We start from the raw sequence: 24,651 nt of genomic DNA on the forward strand, positions 1-24,651 counted from the left end.
AGATGTTTCGGAACGACTTACCAATTTGTAGCCAACAATGTTTCCGGCAGTGGTCTCGGGAGTCCTGTGAACCACTCTGGCGTTCATTCTGCTCCTTTTCCGTGTGGGAATCTCTTCCATGTCGATCTCATTGCCGCGTATGCTTTTAACCTCAAACAATTGAATCTTATTGAGGTAATTGAACTGCTCTTCTGTGACTTCTTGTGGCATTTCCGCATCTCTGCGCCTGCGACTTGGGGGTTTTGTATATCCATATATCTCCCTGAGTGCTTTTATAGTTTCTGCCTCCAACCCGGACAGATATTTGTTCATTGAACTATACCTGCGAAACACATAAAAAATACAGTAAATAAACTAATAAATATCCATACATGCAATAGAAGTCAAGGGGTCTAGACCAGTGTTCTACAACCGGACATTCTCCAGCAAGGTACAGCTTTCGGCATGACTTGACAACTGCGGGATTCTTGAATACTAGATTTTATCATTTAGAGCTTTGTATATGCAGGAGATTTGAAGCTTTGTATTGTATTTGTATAACCACGATCAGGTTGGGTTCACACCTAGTATTTTGGTCCGAATTTTTCACCAAAACCAGGAGTGGAACTGACACTGAAAAAGTTTCAAATCTTTCCATTGTAGTTTCGGTTCCACTCCTGGTTTTGGTTAAAATATTGATCAAAATACCATATGTGAAATGTGAAGAAATGTATCAGCACAAAATGTTGGAAATATTGTATAGCTGGATCCCGTCACATAGAAAAAACAGTCCTGATGTTCTATATCGTGTTATAGAGGAGCTGAGTAGAATAATACTGTATATAGTGATGTGCAAAAAGACGGTATCATTTGTCAATTCTTTGTCAAAAAACAAACATTGTTCTAAACATCTGCTCATTCAGGGCTCAGGAGTCAAGTGGGCGGTGCTAATCAGTGATTGGCAGCCTTTTGTTATGAGATAACTGTAAATCACTGAGTAGGACTGCCCATTGGACTCCTTAGCCCAGAATGAGAAGTTTAGACCAATAAATCACAAGTTTGTAAACATATATATATATATATATATATATATATATATATATGTGTGTGTGTATAATCCTGCTCCACTCTTATCAGACTGCTTTCTCAACCTGAAAGATTCCCTTTTATGTTACCACTCCAGGCAAAACTCTGGGAAGCTTTACAAAACTGGTCATAATAATATAAAAAAAACATGTGCCCCCCCATAGTATATCAGATGAGGTGGGGCATGACACAGAAATATTTTTGACTTCCTGTGTCATGCTCCATCCCCTTAAAGGGGTACTCCACTGCTAAACATCTTTTCCCCCATCCAAAGGATTGGGGCTAAGAAGTTTGATCACGGGGGTCCCGCCGCTGGGACCCCCCAGCGATCTCCGCTGCGGCACCCCAGTCATCTGGTGCACAGAGCGAACTCCACTCCATGCCGTATGACTGGCAACCAAAGCCGCCACGCCCCCCCCCCCCCTCCATTCATGTGAGGAGTACATGCCTAGGTGTAGTACATAGCCATCATGCCCCCTCCTAGAGACATGAATGGAGGCGGTGTGGTGTGACATCACAAACATGTAAGCTCCAAGCTTCCCTGTCCCGGACGCCACCCCTGCGATCAAACAGCTTATCCCCTATCGTTTGGAGTGGAGTACCCCTTTAAACCCTGCACTTAGTACAACGCAATGGCCCTCACTTATTAAGCTCTTTTTGGGGGAATTTTTCCAGCAGGTTTGTACCAGTGTGCGCTAACACACGATATAATGGGTAAAATCCCCAAAACCAACCAAAATCAAATAAAGCTTCACAAAAGGGATGCGGCAACAGATTTGCAATATAAACCTACATACTTTTTAAGGGAAATTTGCTGATCATAAAAAAGATAACCCTACAACACCACATGTAGAGATGAGCGAACTTACAGTAAATTCGATTTGTCACGAACTTCTCGGCTCGGCAGTTGATGACTTTTCCTGCGTAAATTAGTTCAGCCTTCAGGTGCTCCGGTGGGCTGGAAAAGGTGGATACAGTCCTAGGAAAGAGTCTCCTAGGACTGTATCCACCTTTTCCAGCCCACCGGAGCACCGGAAAGCTGAACTAATTTATGCAGGAAAAGTCATCAACTGCCGAGCCGAGAAGTTCGTGACGAATCGAATTTACTGTAAGTTCGCTCATCTCTAACCACATGTAACTAGGGAACCCAGTGCCAAGCAAAACCACTCAAAAAAGAATGTGTAGGTTTGCTTTTTTGAGTGGTTTTGCTTGGCACTGGGTTCCCTGGTTACAATTCATTCATTTTAAGTGTAATGTGGAATTAAAATTTTCCCACATAATAATAAATGAGGCAAAAAAAAAAAACACACACATGAATTATTAGACCCACGACAAATACCCTACACTGTTAGTAAATGATGGCCAATGTATCAGCTTTACCTGAGGTTGTTAACATGAAGAATACTGTATTTTTCTCCCTATAGGACGCACCGGCGTATAAGACACACCCAATTTATAGGTGCAAAATCAAAAAAAATAAAGATTCTGAACCCAACAGTGGTCTTCAACCTGCGGACCTCCAGATGTTGCAAAACTACAACTCCCAGCATGTCCGGACAGCCGTTGGCTGTCCGGGCATGCTGGGAGTTGTAGTTTTGCAACATCTGGAGGTCCGCAGGTTGAAGACCACTGGATAGGAGGTAGTACTCGCGTGTCCCCGCTGCTCCGAAAACGTCACCGCTGCCTTGGATGTCGCTCCATCGCTGTCGCCGCATCCCCGACTCTCCGGACGTCTTCTTCCCCTGGATCCACGCTCTCCGTCGCCGTCATCACGTCGCTACGCACGCCGCTCCTATTGGATGACGGGACGGCGTGATGACGTCGAAGGAGAGCGCCGGCCAAGCAGGGGATCCCGGCACGGAGCAGACACCGAGGAGGCAGGTAAGGTCCTGTAAGCTGTTCGGGACCGCCACGATTTCACCGCGGCGGTCCTGAACAGCCCGACTGAGCAGCCGGGTTAGTGTCACTTTCCCTTCAGACGTGGCGGTCAGCTTTGATCGCCGCATCTGAAGGGTTAATACAGGGCATCACCGCGATCGGTGATGTCCTGTATTTTACGCAGGTCCCGGCCATTGATGGTATTCACCGTATAAGACGAAAAATACGGTACCTGTCATTTCAGGTGACTTTTCAGGATAAGCTGCCCCGTGTGTTTACATAAAGAGCAGCACTATTTCTGCCCATTACATATCTTGTATAAGGTATTTTCCAGTAGATTTCTGCTCTGCAGGCTCCATCTATAATCTGGAGTTCTCCCAGAGCTAGCAGCAGAGCTCCCTCCTCCCCCCTCCATAGACTTATATTGCTTGTCTTGCAGATATAAGACAAAGTTGAGCTTATTTTTAGAGAAAATGTTTGACGACGGGAGAAAGAAGCATTTTTTGTCTAATAAGATATATTGCAAAGTGACTTATATTCGCTTGTACTATTCATCTACGCAATGTTTGTTCAAAAGTTTGTCGTCTACGATACGAGAGTAAAAAATACAGATAAAACATTAAAAAAGACGGTTTATCAGATACATGTTTGAAACCCCAATGTTTATTAGCCAAAATGTATAATAGGTGCTTAAAGGTCAGAGGAAGTTCTTACAATGTATCACTTTGTACTTTAGCCCCAGGCCATAGAAAACATGAACAATGCATTCCTTCCCATTTATATATATCTATGGCAGCTACAATATTGTGATGTCCTGTGCCTGCGGGAAACAGACAGCACTTACCGATGACATGCCGCATTTCTTATATGAGGGATGAATAGAACAGAGAGGCATTTAGCATTATGCAATGCTTACTACACATGTACTGTGTGAATGGGTGTTTTATTGAGAGTGTAGAACAGTGTGGACCTCCAGATGTGGCAGAACTACAACTTCCAGCATGCGCCTCTCTAATAGACCCTTCTTGGGGACGTTACCATGAACATTATAGGACCTTTAATATGGTGCTCTGGTGCACAGCTAATCTGTAATATACGTCTTATTGATATGCAAATTAGGCCATTCGGTGCACTAGAGGCGTTCCTTTAACCCTCGACGCACAAATAAGGAGGCCCGTCCTCTCCTCTAACAATGCCAACTCAGGAATTCTGAGCTTACCCTCTGCAGTGATGTAACTTAAAGGGGTACTCTAGAGAAAAAGAATATTAAATCAACTGGTGCCAAAAAGTTCTAAAGGTTTGTAAATGACATCTATCTCAAAATCACAAGCCTTCCGGGACTTATCAGCTGCTGTATGCCCTGGAGGAAGTCATGTAGTCTTTACATTCAGACACAGTGTTCTCTGCTGCCACCTCTGTCTGTGTCAGGAACTGTCTGGAGCAAGAACAAATCCCCTGCTCTGGCCACTGCTGAAGGGCAGATCAGTATTCATGAAAAGGGCATTGTTAGAGAAGCGGACAGGCAGCTGTATCGGTGCAAGAAGGGTAAAGGAACGCCCCCAGTGCACCTAATGACCTCATTTACATATCTATAAAACTGATAGTACTCACTGAAAGGTCATACTTAAGGTACTATAATGGTTATGGCAACAGCAATATTAAAGCCAAAAAACTGGCATGCACCTGTCCTCAGGTTGTGTGCGGTATTGCAGCTCATTCATTAATGTGAATGGAGTCAAGGTGTGATACCACACACAACCTGAGAACAGGTGTGGAGCTGTTTTTAGGTAAAATCTGCTGTTTTTTTTTTTTTTTCTGGAGAACTCCCTTTGAAGGGGTACTCCAGAAAACAAAACGTATCCCCTGTACAGGGTGGATAGGTGATAAGTTTCTCTTCCTACTTTACCCACCAGTGGGCTCCAAACTGTGGACCTCCAGATGTGGCAAAACTACAATTCGCAGCAGATGTTTCCACTACGGAGATTCCGATTTCACACTCTGCCGAAAGAATGAATATGTTCATCCTTTTGGCAGAATCCACTTGGAAATGCATTGCCATCTATGGAGATGGTGCATTTCCGAGCGGGGTACTAATGCAGTCATATTCGGACAGCACTCTGCTACTTGCATAATATACGGATGTGTTTTTCTGCAAAATTTCCGCCATGTGAACAAGGCCTAAATGCACAGATGTCATTTCAGGATAAGCTCTATTTCTGTGCAAAAAATACCATAGACATAGCTTGTCTATGGTATTTTTTTTTTTATCAGATTTCTGCTCTGCAGGCTTCAATTATAATTTACAGTTCTCCCAGAGCTAGTGGGGAAAGCCCCCACCTCCTCTTCCATAGACTTGTTTTGCTTGTCTTGAAGACACAAGACAAAGCTGAGTGATTTTTCAAGAAAATGATTTGAGTAGCAGGACAGAGGAGGAAAAAAATGTGATAAAAGGAGAAAGAAGCATTTTTTTGTCTGATAAGATATATTACAAATTCGCTAGGACATGTCAAAGGTTTTTCATAATAGCAGGTACTCTGCTTTAATCTATAAGCTCGATAATGGAATCATGTGTATGTCTCTTTAATAAGTTAAGTTCCGATGCTTCCGGAAAGTATGATCAACAAACGTGTCTTGGCATCCCATAAGGTCACAAAATGCTTCCATGCTGATGATTCATGGCGTTCACAAGCGCACTGTTATACTCCCAGGTTATAATGACTCTACATGAGATAACAATTATTTATCCATGCCTTCTTCTAGATCTATATTTATACCATAGGATCTGTCCAAACCGCATCTCTGGTCAAAAATAAAGAACCGATTGAGTCCTGACTCCTAGTAACTGAGCCGATCTTCATATAAGAGTCCAGCTGACTTCTTCAGGTGCAGGAACAGGAAGAGGCTATCTAGCCAGTGTTGTATTTACTCTTATGGCTATGATGCTTATGGTCTTACTGGGGCTTATCTTTGGCACCAGGAGCACATGCCTAAGATTTCTTGGAAGGCGAGTGCTGCTTTACACTGTACCGACATCCTCAGGACGTGGATACAGTTGAAAACTATGCAAGAGTAGAGAGTTGTTTGCTCCCTGCTCTGCCATGTACGGGTTTAAGCTGGTTTGGGTCTCTAAGCTACAAGTGAGGTGTAACTGTGTCACTACGGACAGCAGAGATAAGAAAAGGCCCCAACTTAGTGTGGGGAAGGAATGAGGTAAGTATGATCTTTTTTCTTTTCGGTAGTGCTACATATGGGCATTCTTCTGGTCAGACATTAGGTGTGATCAACAGCCCGGACATAGACGACTTCACCGCTCTTCTCTGCAAAGTCTCTTGCAGGCCCAGAGATTAAAGAGCGATGACATTGGCCGTTCCCGGGCTCTCAATCACGCCTAGACATGCAGACATGAGGCTGACTAGGCATGATTACCGCCCGGGGCTCTGTGACTACTTCAAAAGCCACACACCCGATGTCTAATTTCCATACAGCAAGGGAGATTTTCCAAACTTGTTTGCTCCACTTTCTCAGACTGGAATCAGGTCTTATTTTTAGTTTGACAATTTAGGGTTCTGGTCAGAGATCTTATAATAAGGGGGTTTGGTCTAAAGTGTACAAAATGATGAGTCTGTTTTGAGGTCAGATAATTCATGGTTCTTGTCTGAGGTCTGATACTTTAGAAGTATGGTCTGAAGACTAATAATTTAGGGGTGTGGTCTAAAGTTTGATAATTAAGGGGTCTGGTGTAAGGTCAGATAATTAGAGAGAACCTGTCATCAAACCAAATATTTTAAATTAACTATATACTAACTAATTATATTCCCTAACTACTCCTAACACCCCTCCTGCCCTTAACATTTTTTCTGAGCTTTAAAAAGCTCTGTATGGTACCTTTCCTCTTGCTCACATTATGTGAGCTCCCGACATGATGAAGTGGGCGTTCCCCAGCAGGTGTGATGTCACTGAAGCCTGCAAGAGCTGTGCCTCACCATGCCCCGCACGCACTTCCTGAGTTCGGTCTACTGCCAGGCTGGGAGGAGACCAAACTAACTGTTTGACTTGCACAGGAAACAGAACAGAGCCACCTAGTGTCTGTTTTTTCAATCACATTAGAAAAAAAAATTCTGAGCTTTAAAAAGCTGAGTATGATACCTTTCCCCTTGCTCACATTATGTGAGCTCCCGACAGGATGAAGTGGGCGTTCCCCAGCAGGCGTGATGTCACTGAAGCCTGCGAGAGCTGGGCCTCCCCATGATCCGCACGCACTTCCTGAGTTTGGTCTCCTGCCAGGCTGGGAGGAGACCAAACTAACTGTTTGACTTGCACAGGGAACAGAACAGAGCCACCTAGTGTCTGTTTTTTACACATTAAAAACATATAAAGGTTGAGAATTTTAACAGCAAGTATATAGTGTCTTATAATTACATAAGGAATAATATATTAAAAGTTTAGTTTGGTGACTGGTACTCTTTAAGGGGGTCTAGGCTGAGATCTAATAATTTAGGAGTCTTGTCTGAGGTCTGATAATTAAAGGGGTATTAAAGGAAAAAAACTTTCTATATCAACTGGCTCCAGAAAGTTAAACAGATTTGTAAATTACTTCTATTTAAAAAAATCTTAATCCTTTCAGTACTTATGAGCTGCTGAAGTTGAGTTGTTCTTTTCTGTCTAAGTGCTCTCTGGTGACACCTGTCTCGGGAACTGTCCAGAGTAGAAGAAAATCCCCACAGCAAACCTCTTCTACTCTGTGCAGTTCCCGAGACAAACAGAGATGTCAGCAGAGAGCACTGTTGCCAGACAGAAAACAACAACTCAACTTCAGCAGCTGATAATTATTGGAAGGATTAAGATTTTTTTTAATAGAAGTAATTTACAAATCTGTTTAACTTTCTGGAACCAGTTGATATAATTTTTTTTCTTCTTCCTGGAATACCCCTTTAAGGGTCTGGTCTGAGGTCTAAAAAATGTAAAGGTATGGTCTAAAGCAGTGGTCTTACACCTGCGGACCCCCAGATGTTGCAAAACTACAACTCCCAGCATGCCCGGACAGCCGTTGGCTGTCCGGGCATGCTGGGAGTTGTAGTTTTGCAACATCTGGAGGTCCGCAGGTTGAAGACCACTGGTCTAAAGCCTGATAATTTAGAGGTCTTGTCTGAGGTCTGAGAATTTAGGGGTCTTGTCTGATAATTTATGGGTTTTTGATAATTTAGGGATCTGGTCAGAGGTATTCATATGTAGCTGTCATGTAACATTTTTCTGCAGCACTATTTGGATATAATAACCACCTGTTTGGTTTTTACAGGTTTTTTACATTCTTTTACAACTTTGTTGTATGTACAAACACAGCACAGTCTAATGTCTACCTTATATAAGCACTGCACTAATAGCTTTTATGTGTGTGTATTTACCTAACATACTATAAAACCTGTTCACTTGCAGTTTTTAAGTGTCCAGTTTAAGAATCTATTACATTATGTGTTAAGGATAAACACATATTTCACATATATGAAGTTCACTCCAGGGGCGTCTTCAAAAAGGCTCAAACTCCTTTGTGCAAGAGGAAAAGGGCGAGAATAGAGAACTCCATCTACATACATACATATACATGCATATATATATATATATATATATATATATATATATATATATATATATATTTAAAGGAGTCGTCCAGTGGTGACTTAGTGGTAAGCAACTTATCCCCTATCCTAAGGATAGGGGATAAGTTGCAGATCGCGGGGGGTCCGACCGCTGGGGCCCCCTGCGATCTCCTGTACGGAGCCCCGACAGCCCGCGGGAAGGGGGCGTGTCGACCTCCGCAACTCTATGGCAGAGCTGAAGCGCTACCTTCGGCAATCTCCGGCTCTGCCATTGAGATGTATTGAGGGGGCGTGTCGGCCGCCGCCTCGTGCGGGGGTCGACACCCGCTATCTCGGCGGAGAGCCTGGCCCCCGTACAGAGAGATCGCAGGGGGCCTCAGCGGTCGGACCCCCCCCCCCCCCCGCGATCTCAAACTTATCCCCTATCCTTAGGATAGGGGATACGTTTTTCACCACTGGACTACCCCTTTAATATAAACACACATACACAAATATATTTTAATACATATATATATATATATATATATATACACACACACAGATATATATATATATATATATATATATATATATATTCCAAACTTACTGCAGAATAGTGAATTATCCTGGGACTCTTCTACATATAAAAATGTTTGTTCAACAGATAAATCGCTGTTTGCTATTATTGATATTATTCTGCCATATACATGGAAGGGCTTAAAGGGGTACTCCGCCCCTAAAGGATAGGGGATAAGATGTCAGATCGCCGGGGTCGCACTGCTGGGGACCCCGGGGATCGCCGCTGCAGCACCCCGCTATCATTACTGCGTAGAGCGAGATCGCTCTGTGCGTAATGACGGGCAATACAGGGGCCGGAGCATCGTTACGTCACGGCTCCTCCCCTCGTGACATCACAGCCCGTCCCCTTCAATACAAGTCTATGGGAAGGGGGCGTGACGAAATGAGGGGGTGGGGCTATGACATTACGAGGTCCCGGCACTGCTCCAGCATTCGGAACAGTACCTCTTTAAAGGGGTACTCCGCCCCTAGACATCTTATCCCCTATCCAAAGGATAGGGGATAAGATGTTAGATCGCCGCGGTCCCGCTGCTGGGGACCCCGGGGATCGCCGCTGCAGCACCCCGCTATCATTACTGCGCAGAGCGAGTTCGTTTTGCACATAATGACGGGCAATACAGGGGCCGGAGCATCGTTACGTCACGGCTCCTCCCCTCGTGATGTCACAGCCCGCCCCCGTCAATACAAGTTTATGGGAGGGGGCTTGGCGGTCGTCACACCCCCTGCCATAGACTTGCATTAAGGGGACGGGCCGTGATGTCATGAAGGGCGGAGCCATGACGTCACGCTGCTCCGGCCCCTGTACCGCCCGTCATTACGCACAGAGCGAACTCGCTCTGCGCAGTAATGATGGCGGGGTGCCGCAGCGGCGATCCCCGGGGTCCCCAGCAGCAGATGCCAGATGCGGAGTACCCCTTTAAAGGGGTACTCCGGTGAAAAACTTTCTTTTTTTTTAAGTCAACTGGTGGCAGAAAGTTAAACAGATTTGTAAATTACTTATATTAAAAGATATTAATCCTTCCTGTACTTATTAGCTGCTGAATACTACAGTGGAAATTATTTTCCGTTTGAAACACAGAGCTGTCTGCTGAGTCACGCGCACAGTGCTCTCTGCTGACATCTCTGTCCATTTTAGGAACTGTCCAGAGTAAAAGGAAATCCCCATAGCAAACATATGCTGTTCTGGACAATTCCTAAAATGGACAGAGATGTCAGCAGAGAGCTCTGTGTTTCAAACAGGAAAATAATTTCCGCTGTCAAATGATATTTAAAAAGTTTATGACTTTAGACTTCATACACTGGAACGTGCCATTTCTGAGGGGTGACCTGCAGACACTATATAGTTGCCCAGTTGCTTAGTCTGACTTACCATTTGTGTGACGACACCACCAAACTGTTCCTCCTAACTTAGCATCTTGGACCATTTTGAGTTTAACATTGGGGGCAAGAACATGCATATCAGAGAGGAAGACCATGCGACAGAGAAGAAGTCCAGCCCTTGTTGGTCTTATTATGTACAGGACTCGATAAACTGGTGTGGAGGGGGAATCCAACACCAGACCCTTCTAGTGTGTCTAATAAAACGTGGCACCTTAGAGGGAGCCCATTGTGATCTGCTATGGTCATTATGGGGTTCTCTCTCCTATATAATTCACAGATTGGGACATTGGAGTCAACGAATGAATTCGGCAAAGCCAACCACCCTTTCCCAAACCGGAATCCCCACGTTTCTTACCTGTAGGGGTTCATGTTGCAGACGGTGACAGCTGGAAATGTCAACTTCTGAAAGTTCACAGTGATGGACACGCTCACGGTGTAATAGGACATAAGCAATAAGGCGCACTGCCAGAAGATCAGAGCCACCGCAATCAACGTCAGGACAATCCAGATCCATTTCCGTATACGACCCTTGGACACCACTATCCTCCGGCAGCCGTGTGTGTTGGTGGTCAGGCAGTACCATTGCATCAACTCATACAAGGTTGGAGCTTGGGGACCCGTCACAGGAAGGGTCTTCTTCAGCTTCTGAGTAATTTTCTTTTTTGGACCGTTAGACATGATGACTCTGAAACATACGAGATACATAGTTCAGTAGAAGGCGGCTTCTAGTGTTTTATGACTATTTGCTGTGCCTAGTTGGCACCTAGTCGGGTCTCTTCATAGGTCATATCTGGCAGGATTTCAGGCATTCGCTTGTATAAGTGCATAGCTAAATACACATAGTTCCTATTTCAATCATCAAGCTTAAGCAAGGCTGGCACAGACAATAGCCGTAATCGGTACGGGCTGGAATAGATACAGCAGAGCCCAGTTTACCATTGGGTACAGTCCACTTTAATACTGTATTAGGATCAGTTATCATACATAAGCCTGCAACGCAACGCAACAGGATCAAATCAACCAGTGATACATATTAGATTTGGTCATTGAGCACCATTCACACACAACATAACTGTTTATATTGGAGAGTTACATTGTGTCTGAGGAATGTGCCAGCTTTGTGGATTGTAGATGATTGGAATGACTTCATCTTCCTAACATGATGTAACATTGTAGCACACAAGCTTATCGTTCTTAGAAATTGATAGCGCATACTTCTACAACATACTTTTACAGGAAACTATTTTATTCCCAATACAAATATGTGCAAGGCGTATCATACATACTGAACAGAATATCATTCAATGTAACCTGGCTCAATGTTAGTTATATTGCCTGAATGGTGCAATAGAATCCCCACAAGATGTCTAAGATGTCGGGTTATCTGTTGGTATACACATTAGGCTATGTATGTTGTAGGATGGTGCCCACAGTTATCATAAGCGGTAGGATAGTGTCCGAGAGATACTCTAAGCTGTAGGATAGTGTCCGAGAGATACTCTAAGCTGTAGGATAGTGTCCGAGAGATACTCTAAGCTGTAGGATAGTGTCCGAGAGATACTCTAAGCTGTAGGATAGTGTCCGAGAGATACTCTAAGCTGTAGGATAGTGTCCGAGAGATACTCTAAGCTGTAGGATAGTGTCCGAGAGATACTCTAAGCTGTAGGATAGTGTCCGAGAGATACTCTAAGCTGTAGGATAGTGTCCGAGAGATACTCTAAGCTGTAGGATAGTGTCCGAGAGATACTCTAAGCTGTAGGATAGTGTCCGAGAGATACTCTAAGCTGTAGGATAGTGTCCGAGAGATACTCTAAGCTGTAGGATAGTGTCCGAGAGATACTCTAAGCTGTAGGATAGTGTCCGAGAGATACTCTAAGCTGTAGGATAGTGCCCGAGAGATACTCTAAGCTGTAGGATAGTGTCCGAGAGATACTCTAAGCTGTAGGATAGTGTCCGAGAGATACTCTAAGCTGTAGGATAGTGTCCGAGAGATACTCTAAGCTGTAGGATAGTGTCCGAGAGATACTCTAAGCTGTAGGATAGTGTCCGAGAGATACTCTAAGCTGTAGGATAGTGCCCGAGAGATACTCTAAGCTGTAGGATAGTGTCCGAGAGATACTCTAAGCTGTAGGATAGTGTCCGAGAGATACTCTAAGCTGTAGGATAGTGTCCGAGAGATACTCTAAGCTGTAGGATAGTGTCCGAGAGATACTCTAAGCTGTAGGATAGTGTCCGAGAGATACTCTAAGCTGTAGGATAGTGTCCGAGAGATACTCTAAGCTGTAGGATAGTGTCCGAGAGATACTCTAAGCTGTAGGATAGTGTCCGAGAGATACTCTAAGCTGTAGGATAGTGTCCGAGAGATACTCTAAGCTGTAGGATAGTGTCCGAGAGATACTCTAAGCTGTAGGATAGTGTCCGAGAGATACTCTAAGCTGTAGGATAGTGTCCGAGAGATACTCTAAGCTGTAGGATAGTGTCCGAGAGATACTCTAAGCTGTAGGATAGTGTCCGAGAGATACTCTAAGCTGTAGGATAGTGTCCGAGAGATACTCTAAGCTGTAGGATAGTGTCCGAGAGATACTCTAAGCTGTAGGATAGTGTCCGAGAGATACTCTAAGCTGTAGGATAGTGTCCGAGAGATACTCTAAGCTGTAGGATAGTGTCCGAGAGATACTCTAAGCTGTAGGATAGTGTCCGAGAGATACTCTAAGCTGTAGGATAGTGTCCGAGAGATACTCTAAGCTGTAGGATAGTGTCCGAGAGATACTCTAAGCTGTAGGATAGTGTCCGAGAGATACTCTAAGCTGTAGGATAGTGCCCGAGAGATACTCTAAGCTGTAGGATAGTGCCCGAGAGATACTCTAAGCTGTAGGATAGTGTCCGAGAGATACTCTAAGCTGTAGGATAGTGTCCGAGAGATACTCTAAGCTGTAGGATAGTGTCCGAGAGATACTCTAAGCTGTAGGATAGTGTCCGAGAGATACTCTAAGCTGTAGGATAGTGTCCGAGAGATACTCTAAGCTGTAGGATAGTGTCCGAGAGATACTCTAAGCTGTAGGATAGTGTCCGAGAGATACTCTAAGCTGTAGGATAGTGTCCGAGAGATACTCTAAGCTGTAGGATAGTGTCCGAGAGATACTCTAAGCTGTAGGATAGTGTCCGAGAGATACTCTAAGCTGTAGGATAGTGTCCGAGAGATACTCTAAGCTGTAGGATAGTGTCCTAGTCTAAGCCTGGGTGAGCCGTCCATGACTACAGTATGGGCAATTTATATTTACAAGAACAGCTTGGGGTTCTGGAAAAACAACACTACCATCATAATAATAAATTCTATCTATCTATCTCATATCTATCTATCTCATATCTATCTATCTATCTATCTCATATCTATCTATCTCACATCTATCTATCTCTTATATATATATATATATATATATATATTTATATATCTCATATCTATTTATCTATCTCATATCAATCTATCTATCTCATACCTATCTACCATATCTATCTATCTAAAAAAAAAAAGGAGCTTGAAAAAGACCAGGGAGGGACACCCTCACTGTGATGGAATCAAACTTTTTTTGGATTTTATCATTCAGTGTGCTGCGGATATTTCCAATTTTTATCTATCTTTCTATCTCATATCTATTTATCTATCTCATATCTATCTATATCTCATATCTATCTATCTCTCTCATATCTATCTATCTCATATCTATCTATCTATCTATCTCATATCTATTTATCTATCTCATATCAATCTATCTCATACCTATCTATCTCTCATATCTATCTTTCTATCTCATATCTATCTATCTATCTCTCTCATATCTATATTTCATATCTATCTCTCATATCTATCTATCTCATATCTATCTATCTATCTCATATCTATCTATATATCTCATATCTATCTATCTCTCATATATATCTTTCATATCTATCCCTCATATCTATTTATTTATCTATCTATCTCATATCTATCTATCTATCTAAAGCACACAAGGTAGGCAGCACAACCTCAGTGAGTAGCATGGAGTAAACCAGGGTGCAGGCTAGAAATGAGGTCCCAGTCGCAGACCGCTTCGAACAATGAAATACTTGGCAAATAGCAGCGGACGGTATATAGAGAAAAAACAGAGCTTTATTAGCCCATGTCGCTATTTGCCAATAATCTATCTATCTATATCTCATATCTATCTATTTCATATCTATCTATCTCATATCTATCTCATATCCATCTATCTCATATCTATCTATCTCATATCCATCTATCTCATATCCATCTATCTCATATCTATCTATCTCATATCTATCTATCTCATATCCATCTATCTCATATCTATCTATCTATCTCATATCTATCTATCTATCTCATATCTATCTATCTATCTCATATCTATCTATCTCATATCTATCTATCTCATATCCATCTATCTCATATCTATCTATCTATCTATCTCATAGCTATCTATATCTCATATTTATCTATCTCATATCTATATATCTTTATCATATCTATCTCATATTTATCTATCTCATATCTATTTATCTATCTCATATCTATCTCTCTCTCATATCTATCTATCTATCTATCTATCTCATATCTATCTAGATAAACATTAATGGCAAATTAAATAATCACCCCCCTGCAGTACATAACATGCCATACTTATAAACTATACGCGGAGTTGTGCAGAGTTGTTTGGCAGCCCTCACAGTAGAGCTGGTGATCACTCTCTATCCATTATGCTGGGATCCAACAATAACCATATGGAGAAATGAAAAGAACTTGTAGCCACCATTAATAGAGCTCTGCCAAATAGCTCCACATATCCCAGATTCCGGGATCGAATTGAGAATTACAAATCAAAGATAAATATTACAAAAAGCATATAATATACACAATTTGTATTACACACCAATAGGAGACCACTTCAGTAGTTTGCTAATAAGACCCCCAGCTGCTCTATTTAGGGGTACCTGGGGGACACGTTGGGTAGTCACGGTCACCAAGCATAGAAGACCTCACCTGTCTGAGGGATCTGGATGTTGACTGGAGCCGGATCTCTATCTCACCTTTTGCACTCATAAAGATTGTCCAAATATGAACTGAATGTTCTTGTCTATGCACCCAGCCAAGTCTGGTCTGAAGCAGTACGCTCTAGATTCCCTGACAGGTAGAGCCAGTTTGGCCTATGGGAGCTATTCTTACCCATAGACTGATGGAGCTGCAGATGTGAACTCCATAAAATCAGATCCCTGTATATAGAAGAGACTCCAGATTCCAGGACGGTGATGATACCGGACAGGAGGGAACATTGGGGAGGACCTGGGAAGATCTCACTATTATCCCCCAGGATATTTCATAGGATGAACATGTGTAAGAACACCGCACTGATGACGAATAGTGTGAACATACCCCTAGATCAGATCTGAGGTGACACTGCGTGACCCAACAAATGACACAAAACCATATAATGCACTCTATATTATGTAATTAGACACCCAAAATGACATTAGATCCACTAAGTGCTCAATATACATGGATGGATAGATAGATAGATAGATAGATAGATAGATAGATAGATACAAAAACCACAAGGAAAGCCACACATCTCAAATAAAGTGCACGGGTGCCGTCAGCCAGATCCCAGGTCCAGGGGTCCACATAGATACAAACAGATAAGCAGAAGCAACACCGTTTTAAAGTGCAAATAGTGTCCTTTATTCACACAACGTGAGGCGACGTTTCGGTTTGCTCACCAAACCAATGGTTTGGTGAGCAAACCGAAACGTCGCCTCACGTTGTGTGAATAAAGGACACTATTTGCAATTTAAAACGGTGTTGCTGCTGCTTATCTGTTGATAGATATGAGATAGATAGATATGAGATAGATAGATGGATATGAGATAGATAAATAGATATGAGATAGATAGATAGATAAGAGATAGATAGATAGATAGATAGATAAGAGATAGATAGATACACTGCTCAAAAAAATAAAGGGAACTCTAAGATAACACATCCTAGATCTGAATGAATGAACTAATCGTATGAAATACTTTCCTCTTTACATAGTTGAATGCGCTGACAACAAAATCACACAAAAATTATCAATGGAAATCAAATGTATCAACCCATGGAGGTCTGGATATGGAGTCACACTCAAAATCACAGTGGAAAACCCCACTACAGGCTGATCCAACTTTATGTAATGTCCTTAATACAAGTCACAATGAGGCTCAGTAGTGGTTGTGGCCTCCACGTGCCCGTATGACCTCCCTACAATGCCTGGGCATGCTCCTGATGAGGTGGTGGATGGTCTCCTGAGGGATGTCCTCCCAGACCTGGACTAAAGCATCCGCCAACTCCTGGACAGTCTGTGGTGGATGGAGCGAGACATGATGTCCCAGATGTGCTCAATCGGATTCAGGTCTGGGGAACAGGGCGGCCAGTCCATAGCATCAATGCCTTCCTCTTGCAGGAACTGCTGACACACTCCAGCCACATGAGGTCTAGCATTATCTTGCATAGGAGGAACCCAGGGCCAATCGCACCAGCATATGGTCTCACAAGGGGTCTGAGGATCTCATCTCGGTACCTAATGGCAGTCAGGCTACCTCTGGCAAGCACATGGAGGGCTGTGCGGCCCCCCAAAGAAATGCCACCCCACACCATTACTGACCCACTGCCAAACCGGTCATGCTGGAGGATGTTGCAGGCAGCAGAACGTTCTCCAGACTCTGTCATGTCTGTCACATGTGATCAGTGTGAACCTGCTTTCATCTGTGAAGAGAACAGGGCGCTAGTGGCGAATTTGCCAATCTTGGTGTTCTCTGGCAAATGCAAAACATCCTACACGGTGTTGGGCTGTAAGCACAACCCCCACCTGTGGATGTCGGGCCCTCATACCACCCTCATGGACACATGCACATTTGGGGCCTGCTGGAGGTCATTTTGCAGGGCTCTGGCAGTGCTCCTCCTGCTCCTCCTTGCACAAAGGCAGAGGTAGCGGTCGAGCTGCTGGGTTGTTGCCCTCCTACGGCCTCCTCCATGTCTCCTGATGTACTGGCCTGTCTCCTGGTAGCGCCTCCATGCTCTGGACACTACGCTGACAGACACAGCAAACCTTCTTGTCACAGCTCACATTGATGGGCCATCCTGGATGAGCTGCACTACCCGAGCCACTTGTGTGGGTTGTAGACTCCATCTCATGCTACCACTAGAGTTAAAGCACCGCCAGCATTCAAAAGTGACCAAAACATTAGCCAGGAAGCATAGGAACTGAGAAGTGGTCTGTGGTCACCACCTGCAGAATCAATCCTTTATTGGTGGTGTCTTGCTCATTGCCTATAATTTCCATATGTTGTCTGTTCCATTTGCACAACAGCATGTGAAATTGATTGTCAATCAGTGTTCTTCCTGAGTGGACAGTGGGATTTCACAGAAGTGTCATTGACTTGGAGTTACATTGTGTTGTTTAAGTGTTCCCTTTATTTTTTTGAGCAGTGTATGAGATAGGTAGATAGATATGAGATAGATAGATAGATAGATAGATATGAGATAGATAGATAGGTAGATAGATATGGGATAGATAAATAGATATGAGATAGATAGATATGGGATAGATAGATAGATATGAGATAGATAGATAGATATGGGATAGATAGATAGATATGAGATAGATAGATAGATATGGGATAGATAGATAGATAGATAGGAGATAGATAGATAGATAGGAGATAGATAGATAGATATGGGATAGATAGATAGATAGGAGATAGATAGATATGAGATAGATATGAGATAGATAGATATGAGATAGATATGAGATAGATATGAGATAGATAGATATGAAATAGATAGATATGAGATAGACATGAGATAGATAGATAGATAGATAGATATGAGATAGATGGATAGATAGATATAGATATTAGATAGATAGATATGAGATAGATAGATAGATATGAGATAGACATGAGATAGATAGATAGATATGAGATAGATGGATAGATATAGATATTAGATAGATATGAGATAGATAGATAGATATGAGATAGATAGATAGATATGAGATAGATGGATAAATATAGATATTAGATAGATAGGTAGATATGAAATAGATAGATAGATAATAATAAAAAAAATTTAGGCAGCACACATATGGCGAAAAGGGGTGCACACTGGGTAACCCGGTCCCAGGTCCAAAGTAGTTATGCAGAAAAGCAGCGGCACACCAATATCCAAGTGAAAAAAATGAGTGGCTTTTATTTCAACCAAACATCTACAGGAGCGACGTTTCGCCTGTCTCACACAGGCATTGTCAAGCTTGACAATGCCTGTGTGAGACAGGCGAAACGTCGCTCCTGTAGATGTTTGGTTGAAATAAAAGCCACTCATTTTTTTCACTTGGATATTGGTGTGCCGCTGCTTTTCTGCATATATAGATAGATATGAGATAGATAGATAGATAGATCTGAGATAGATAATAGATAGATATGAGATAGATAGATATATATGAGATAGATAGATAGATAGATAGATAGATATAAGTATAGATAGGAGATAGATGTTAGATAGAGAGAAAGATAGATATTAGATAGATAGATAGATAGATAGATATGAGATAGATATGAGATAGATAGATATTAGATAGATATGAGATAGATAGATATGAGATAGATAGATAGATATAAGTATAGATAGGAGATAGATGTTAGATAGAGAGAAAGATAGATATTAGATAGATAGATAGATAGATATGAGATAGATAGATATTAGATAGATATGAGATATATAGATAGATAGATAGATAGATAGATATGAGATAGATAGATATGAGATAGATAGATATTAGATAGATATGAGATAGATAGATAGATAGATAGATAGATAGATATGAGATAGATAGATATTAGATAGATAAGAGATAGATAGATATGAGATAGGTAGATAGATAGATAGATATGAGATAGATATGAGATAGATATGAGATAGATAGATATGAGATAGATATGAGATAGATAGATAGATATGAGTAGATATGAGATAGATAGATATGAGATAGATAGATAGATATGAGATAGATATGGTATAGATAGATAGATATGAGATAGATAGATAAATATGAGATAGATAGATATTAGATAGATAGATAGATAGATAGATATGAGATAGATAGATATTAGATAGATAAATAGATAGATATGAGATAGATAGATATGAGATAGATAGATATGAGATAGACAGATATGAGATAGATAGATATGAGATAGATAGACAGATATGAGATAGATAGATATGAGATAGATAGATATGAGATAGATAGATATGAGATAGATAGATATGAGATAGATAGATATTAGATAGATAAATAGATAGATAGATAAATAGATAGATAGATATGAGATAGATAGATATGAGATAGATAGATAGATATGAGATAGATATGAGATAGATAGATATGAGTAGATATGAGATAGATATGAGATCGATAGATATGAGATAGATAGATATTAGATAGATAAATAGATAGATATGAGATAGATAGATAGATAGATAGATAGATATGAGATAGATAGATATGAGATAGATAGATATGAGATAGATAGATAGATATGAGATAGATAGATAGATATGAGATAGATATGAGATAGATAGATATGAGATAGATAGATATGAGATAGATATGAGATAGATATGAGATAGATAGATAGATATGAGATAGATAGATATGAGATAGATAGATATGAGATAGATAGATATGAGATAGATATGAGATAGATAGATATGAGATAGATAGATATGAGATATATAGATAGATATGAGATAGATATGGTATAGATAGATAGATCAGAATTGCTCAGAATTTGTGCAGAGGGATAGTGGTGTAGTTGCCCATAGCAACTAGTCAGTTTCCAGCTTTCATTTTTTAGAGGCCTTCAAAAACAATCTGATTGGTTGCTATGGGCAACTGCTCCATTGCTCTTCTATATTCTACTACTATATGAGTTCTCATATATATGGCCCTATTATTCATACATTTAGTTATTTGCTACTCTTGCTGGTGGTGGGGCCTATCTTATTTTGGTATAGGGCCCTATGAATTCTAGTTACAGCCCCCGATAGAGATATAGATGAAAACCAAAAATAGAGAAACAGAAACACAGCCGCACATCCACCATTTGTAATTTGATCTACTTGCTTCTCAGCATAAATTCAAAAACTAACAGGTTGTTATTATACATTTTGATCAAAAAGTACAAGCCCACTCGCCATGTCAAGGTCACCTAGTCAGAGTGGGTCCCTAACCTGACACTGGGGTAGCGCCGGGTGGCGACCACTGCCTCCGAGACCCCATGCCCAATGGGGGAATGACCCAGTGGCCAGGCAGCCCCACTGCTGCCCGACCAAGCCACAAGCTCCGGGCCGCACCACCCCACAGACAAAGCAACACAGCAACAATGGCCGCCACAGAGAGCCCCACCAGTGTGAACACCTACCAAGTGCTCCCTGGGAGATGATATATACATAGGGGGAGATTTATCAAAACCTGTGCAAAGTAAAACTTGCCCAGTTGCCTATAGCAACCAATCAGCTCGCTTCTTTCATTTTTAGGAAGGCCTGTGAAAAATTAAAGGAGCGATCTGATTGGTTGCTATGGGCAACTGGACAACTTTACTTCTGCACAGGTTTTGATAAATCTTCCCCATAGATATAAGATAGATACGGTAGATAGATATATATGAGATAGACAGAAAGATAGAGAGATGAGATAGATAGATATGAGATAGATAGACAGGATATATATATATATATATATATATATATATATATATATGTATATATATATATATATATATGTATATATATATGTATATATATATATATATATGATAGATATGAGATAGATAGAAACATAAATATGAAACAGATAGATTGAATAGATCGATATCCACAAAAATGAATGGTGCAGCGCTCCAGATTCCTAAACAAACGTGCGACATTTCTTGTGTCATGTATCAAGGCAGCGATGTTTCAGCTTCTTTATCAAGGGATTGGAAAATAGTGCTGCAAATCATTTTTGGTTTTTGTCTAGATAGATATTATCCATAGTCCCAGTGTCAGTGGTATATAGAGAATACATTATATGTGTCTCACCTGTATAATCCATAGTCTCAGTGTCAGTGGTATATAGAGAATACATTATATGTGTCTCACCTGTATAATCCATAGTCTCAGTGTCAGTGGTATATAGAGAATACATTATATGTGTCTCACCTGTATAATCCATAGTCTCAGTGTCAGTGGTATATAGAGAATACATTATATGTGTCTCACCTGTATAATCCATAGTGTCAGTGTCAGTGGTATATAGAGAATACATTATATGTGTCTCACCTGTATAATCCATAGTCCCTGTGTCAGTGGTATATAGAGAATACATTATATGTGTCTCACCTGTATAAGCCATAGTGTCAGTGGTATATAGAGAATACATTATATGTGTCTCACCTGTATAATCCATAGTCTCAGTGTCAGTGGTATATAGAGAATACATTATATGTGTCTCACCTGTATAATCCATAGTCCCAGTGTCAGTGGTATATAGAGAATACATTATATGTGTCTCCCCTGTATAATCCATAGTCCCTGTGTCAGTGGTATATAGAGAATACATTATATGTGTCTCACCTGTATAATCCATAGTCCCAGTGTCAGTGGTATATAGAGAATACATTATATGTGTCTCACCTGTATAATCCATAGTCCCAGTGTCAGTGGTATATAGAGAATACATTATATGTGTCTCATCTGTATAATCCATAGTGTCAGTGGTATATAGAGAATATATTATATGTGTCTCACCTGTATAATCCATAGTCCCAGTGTCAGTGGTATATAGAGAATACATTATATGTGTCTCACCTGTATAATCCATAGTGTCAGTGGTATATAGAGAATACATTATATGTGTCTCACCTGTATAATCCATAGTGTCAGTGGTATATAGAGAATACATTATATGTGTCTCACCTGTATAATCCATAGTGTCAGTGTCAGTGGTATATAGAGAATACATTATATGTGTCTCACCTGTATAATCCATAGTCCCAGTGTCAGTGGTATATAGAGAATCCATTATATGTGTCTCACCTGTATAATCCATAGTGTCAGTGTCAGTGGTATATAGAGAATACATTATATGTGTCTCACCTGTATAATCCATAGTGTCAGTGTCAGTGGTATATAGAGAATACATTATATGTGTCTCACCTGTATAATCCATAGTCCCAGTGTCAGTGGTATATAGAGAATCCATTATATGTGTCTCACCTGTATAATCCATAGTGTCAGTGTCAGTGGTATATAGAGAATACATTATATGTGTCTCACCTGTATAATCCATAGTCTCTGTGTCAGTGGTATATAGAGAATACATTATATGTGTCTCACCTGTATAATCTATAGTCCCAGTGTTAGTGGTATATAGAGAATACATTATATGTGTCTCATCTGTATAATCCATAGTCCCAGTGTCAGTGGTATATAGAGAATACATTATATGTGTCTCACCTGTATAATCCATAGTGTCAGTGTGAGTGGTATATAGAGAATACATTATATGTGTCTCACCTGTATAATCCATAGTCCCAGTGTCAGTGGTATATAGAGAATACATTATATGTATCTCACCTGTATAATCCATAGTGTCAGTGTCAGTGGTATATAGAGAATACATTATATGTGTCTCATCTGTATAATCCATAGTGTCAGTGGTATATAGAGAATACATTATATGTGTCTCACCTGTATAATCCATAGTGTCAGTGTCAGTGGTATATAGAGAATACATTATATGTGTCTCACCTGTATAATCCATAGTCCCAGTGTCAGTGGTATATAGAGAATACATTATATGTGTGTCTCACCTGTATAATCCATAGTCCCAGTGTCAGTGGTATATAGAGAATACATTATATGTGTCTCACCTGTATAAGCCATAGTGTCAGTGGTATATAGAGAATACATTATATGTGTCTCACCTGTATAATCCATAGTGTCAGTGGTATATAGAGAATACATTATATGTGTCTCACCTGTATAATCCATAGTCCCAGAGTCAGTGGTATATAGAGAATACATTATATGTGTCTCACCTGTATAATCCATAGTCTCAGTGTCAGTGGTATATAGAGAATACATTATATGTGTCTCACCTGTATAATCCATAGTCTCTGTGTCAGTGGTATATAGAGAATACATTATATGTGTCTCACCTGTATAATCCATAGTCTCAGTGTCAGTGGTATATAGAGAATACATTATATGTGTCTCACCTGTATAATCCATAGTCTCAGTGTCAGTGGTATATAGAGAATACATTATATGTGTCTCACCTGTATAATCCATAGTCCCAGTGTAAGTGGTATATAGAGAATACATTATATGTGTCTCACCTGTATAATCCGGGATCTCAGGGTTAGTGGTATATAGAGAATACATTATATGTGTCTCACCTGTATAATCCATAGTCCCAGTGTCAGTGGTACATAGAGAATACATTATATGTGTCTCACCTGTATAATCCATAGTCCCAGGGTCAGTGGTATATAGAGAATACATTATATGTGTCTCACCTGTATAATCCATAGTCCCAGTGTCAGTGGTATATAGAGAATACATTATATGTGTCTCACCTGTATAATCCATAGTGTCAGTGTCAGTGGTATATAGAGAATACATTATATGTGTCTCATCTGTATAATCCATAGTGTCAGTGGTATATAGAGAATACATTATATGTGTCTCACCTGTATAATCCATAGTGTCAGTGTCAGTGGTATATAGAGAATACATTATATGTGTCTCACCTGTATAATCCATAGTGTCAGTGTCAGTGGTATATAGAGAATACATTATATGTGTCTCACCTGTATAATCCATAGTCCCAGTGTCAGTGGTATATAGAGAATACATTATATGTGTCTCACCTGTATAATCCATAGTGTCAGTGTCAGTGGTATATAGAGAATACATTATATGTGTCTCACCTGTATAATCCATAGTCTTAGTGTCAGTGGTATATAGAGAATACATTATATGTGTCTCACCTGTATAATCCATAGTCCCAGTGTCAGTGGTATATAGAGAATACATTAT

General features: G+C 40.8%; 1 protein-coding gene across 5 annotated transcripts in view; it reads right to left on the reverse strand.

The window, feature by feature from the left end:
• The window catches only part of SCNN1G (sodium channel epithelial 1 subunit gamma), a 40,104-nt gene that overhangs the window by 15,061 nt on the left and 392 nt on the right, over positions 1-24,651 (reverse strand). Inside the window, exons 1-3 of one of the 5 annotated variants that reach the window (XM_056533962.1) lie at positions 20,800-20,908; positions 10,831-11,160; positions 22-322 (exon numbers count right to left, since the gene is read on the reverse strand). In XM_056533962.1, the coding sequence (XP_056389937.1) occupies positions 22-322; positions 10,831-11,153 (624 nt within the window). In that variant the 5' untranslated portion in view covers positions 11,154-11,160; positions 20,800-20,908. Of the gene's footprint in view, positions 1-21; positions 323-10,830; positions 11,161-15,513; positions 15,662-15,696; positions 15,922-20,799; positions 20,909-24,651 lie in introns of those variants that run through there. The other 4 variants (XM_056533959.1, XM_056533963.1, XM_056533961.1 and 1 more) reach the window with 4 other exon arrangements.

This window comes from Hyla sarda, chromosome 8, assembly GCF_029499605.1.
Source record: "Hyla sarda isolate aHylSar1 chromosome 8, aHylSar1.hap1, whole genome shotgun sequence".
NCBI classification, from domain to species: Eukaryota; Metazoa; Chordata; class Amphibia; order Anura; family Hylidae; genus Hyla; species Hyla sarda.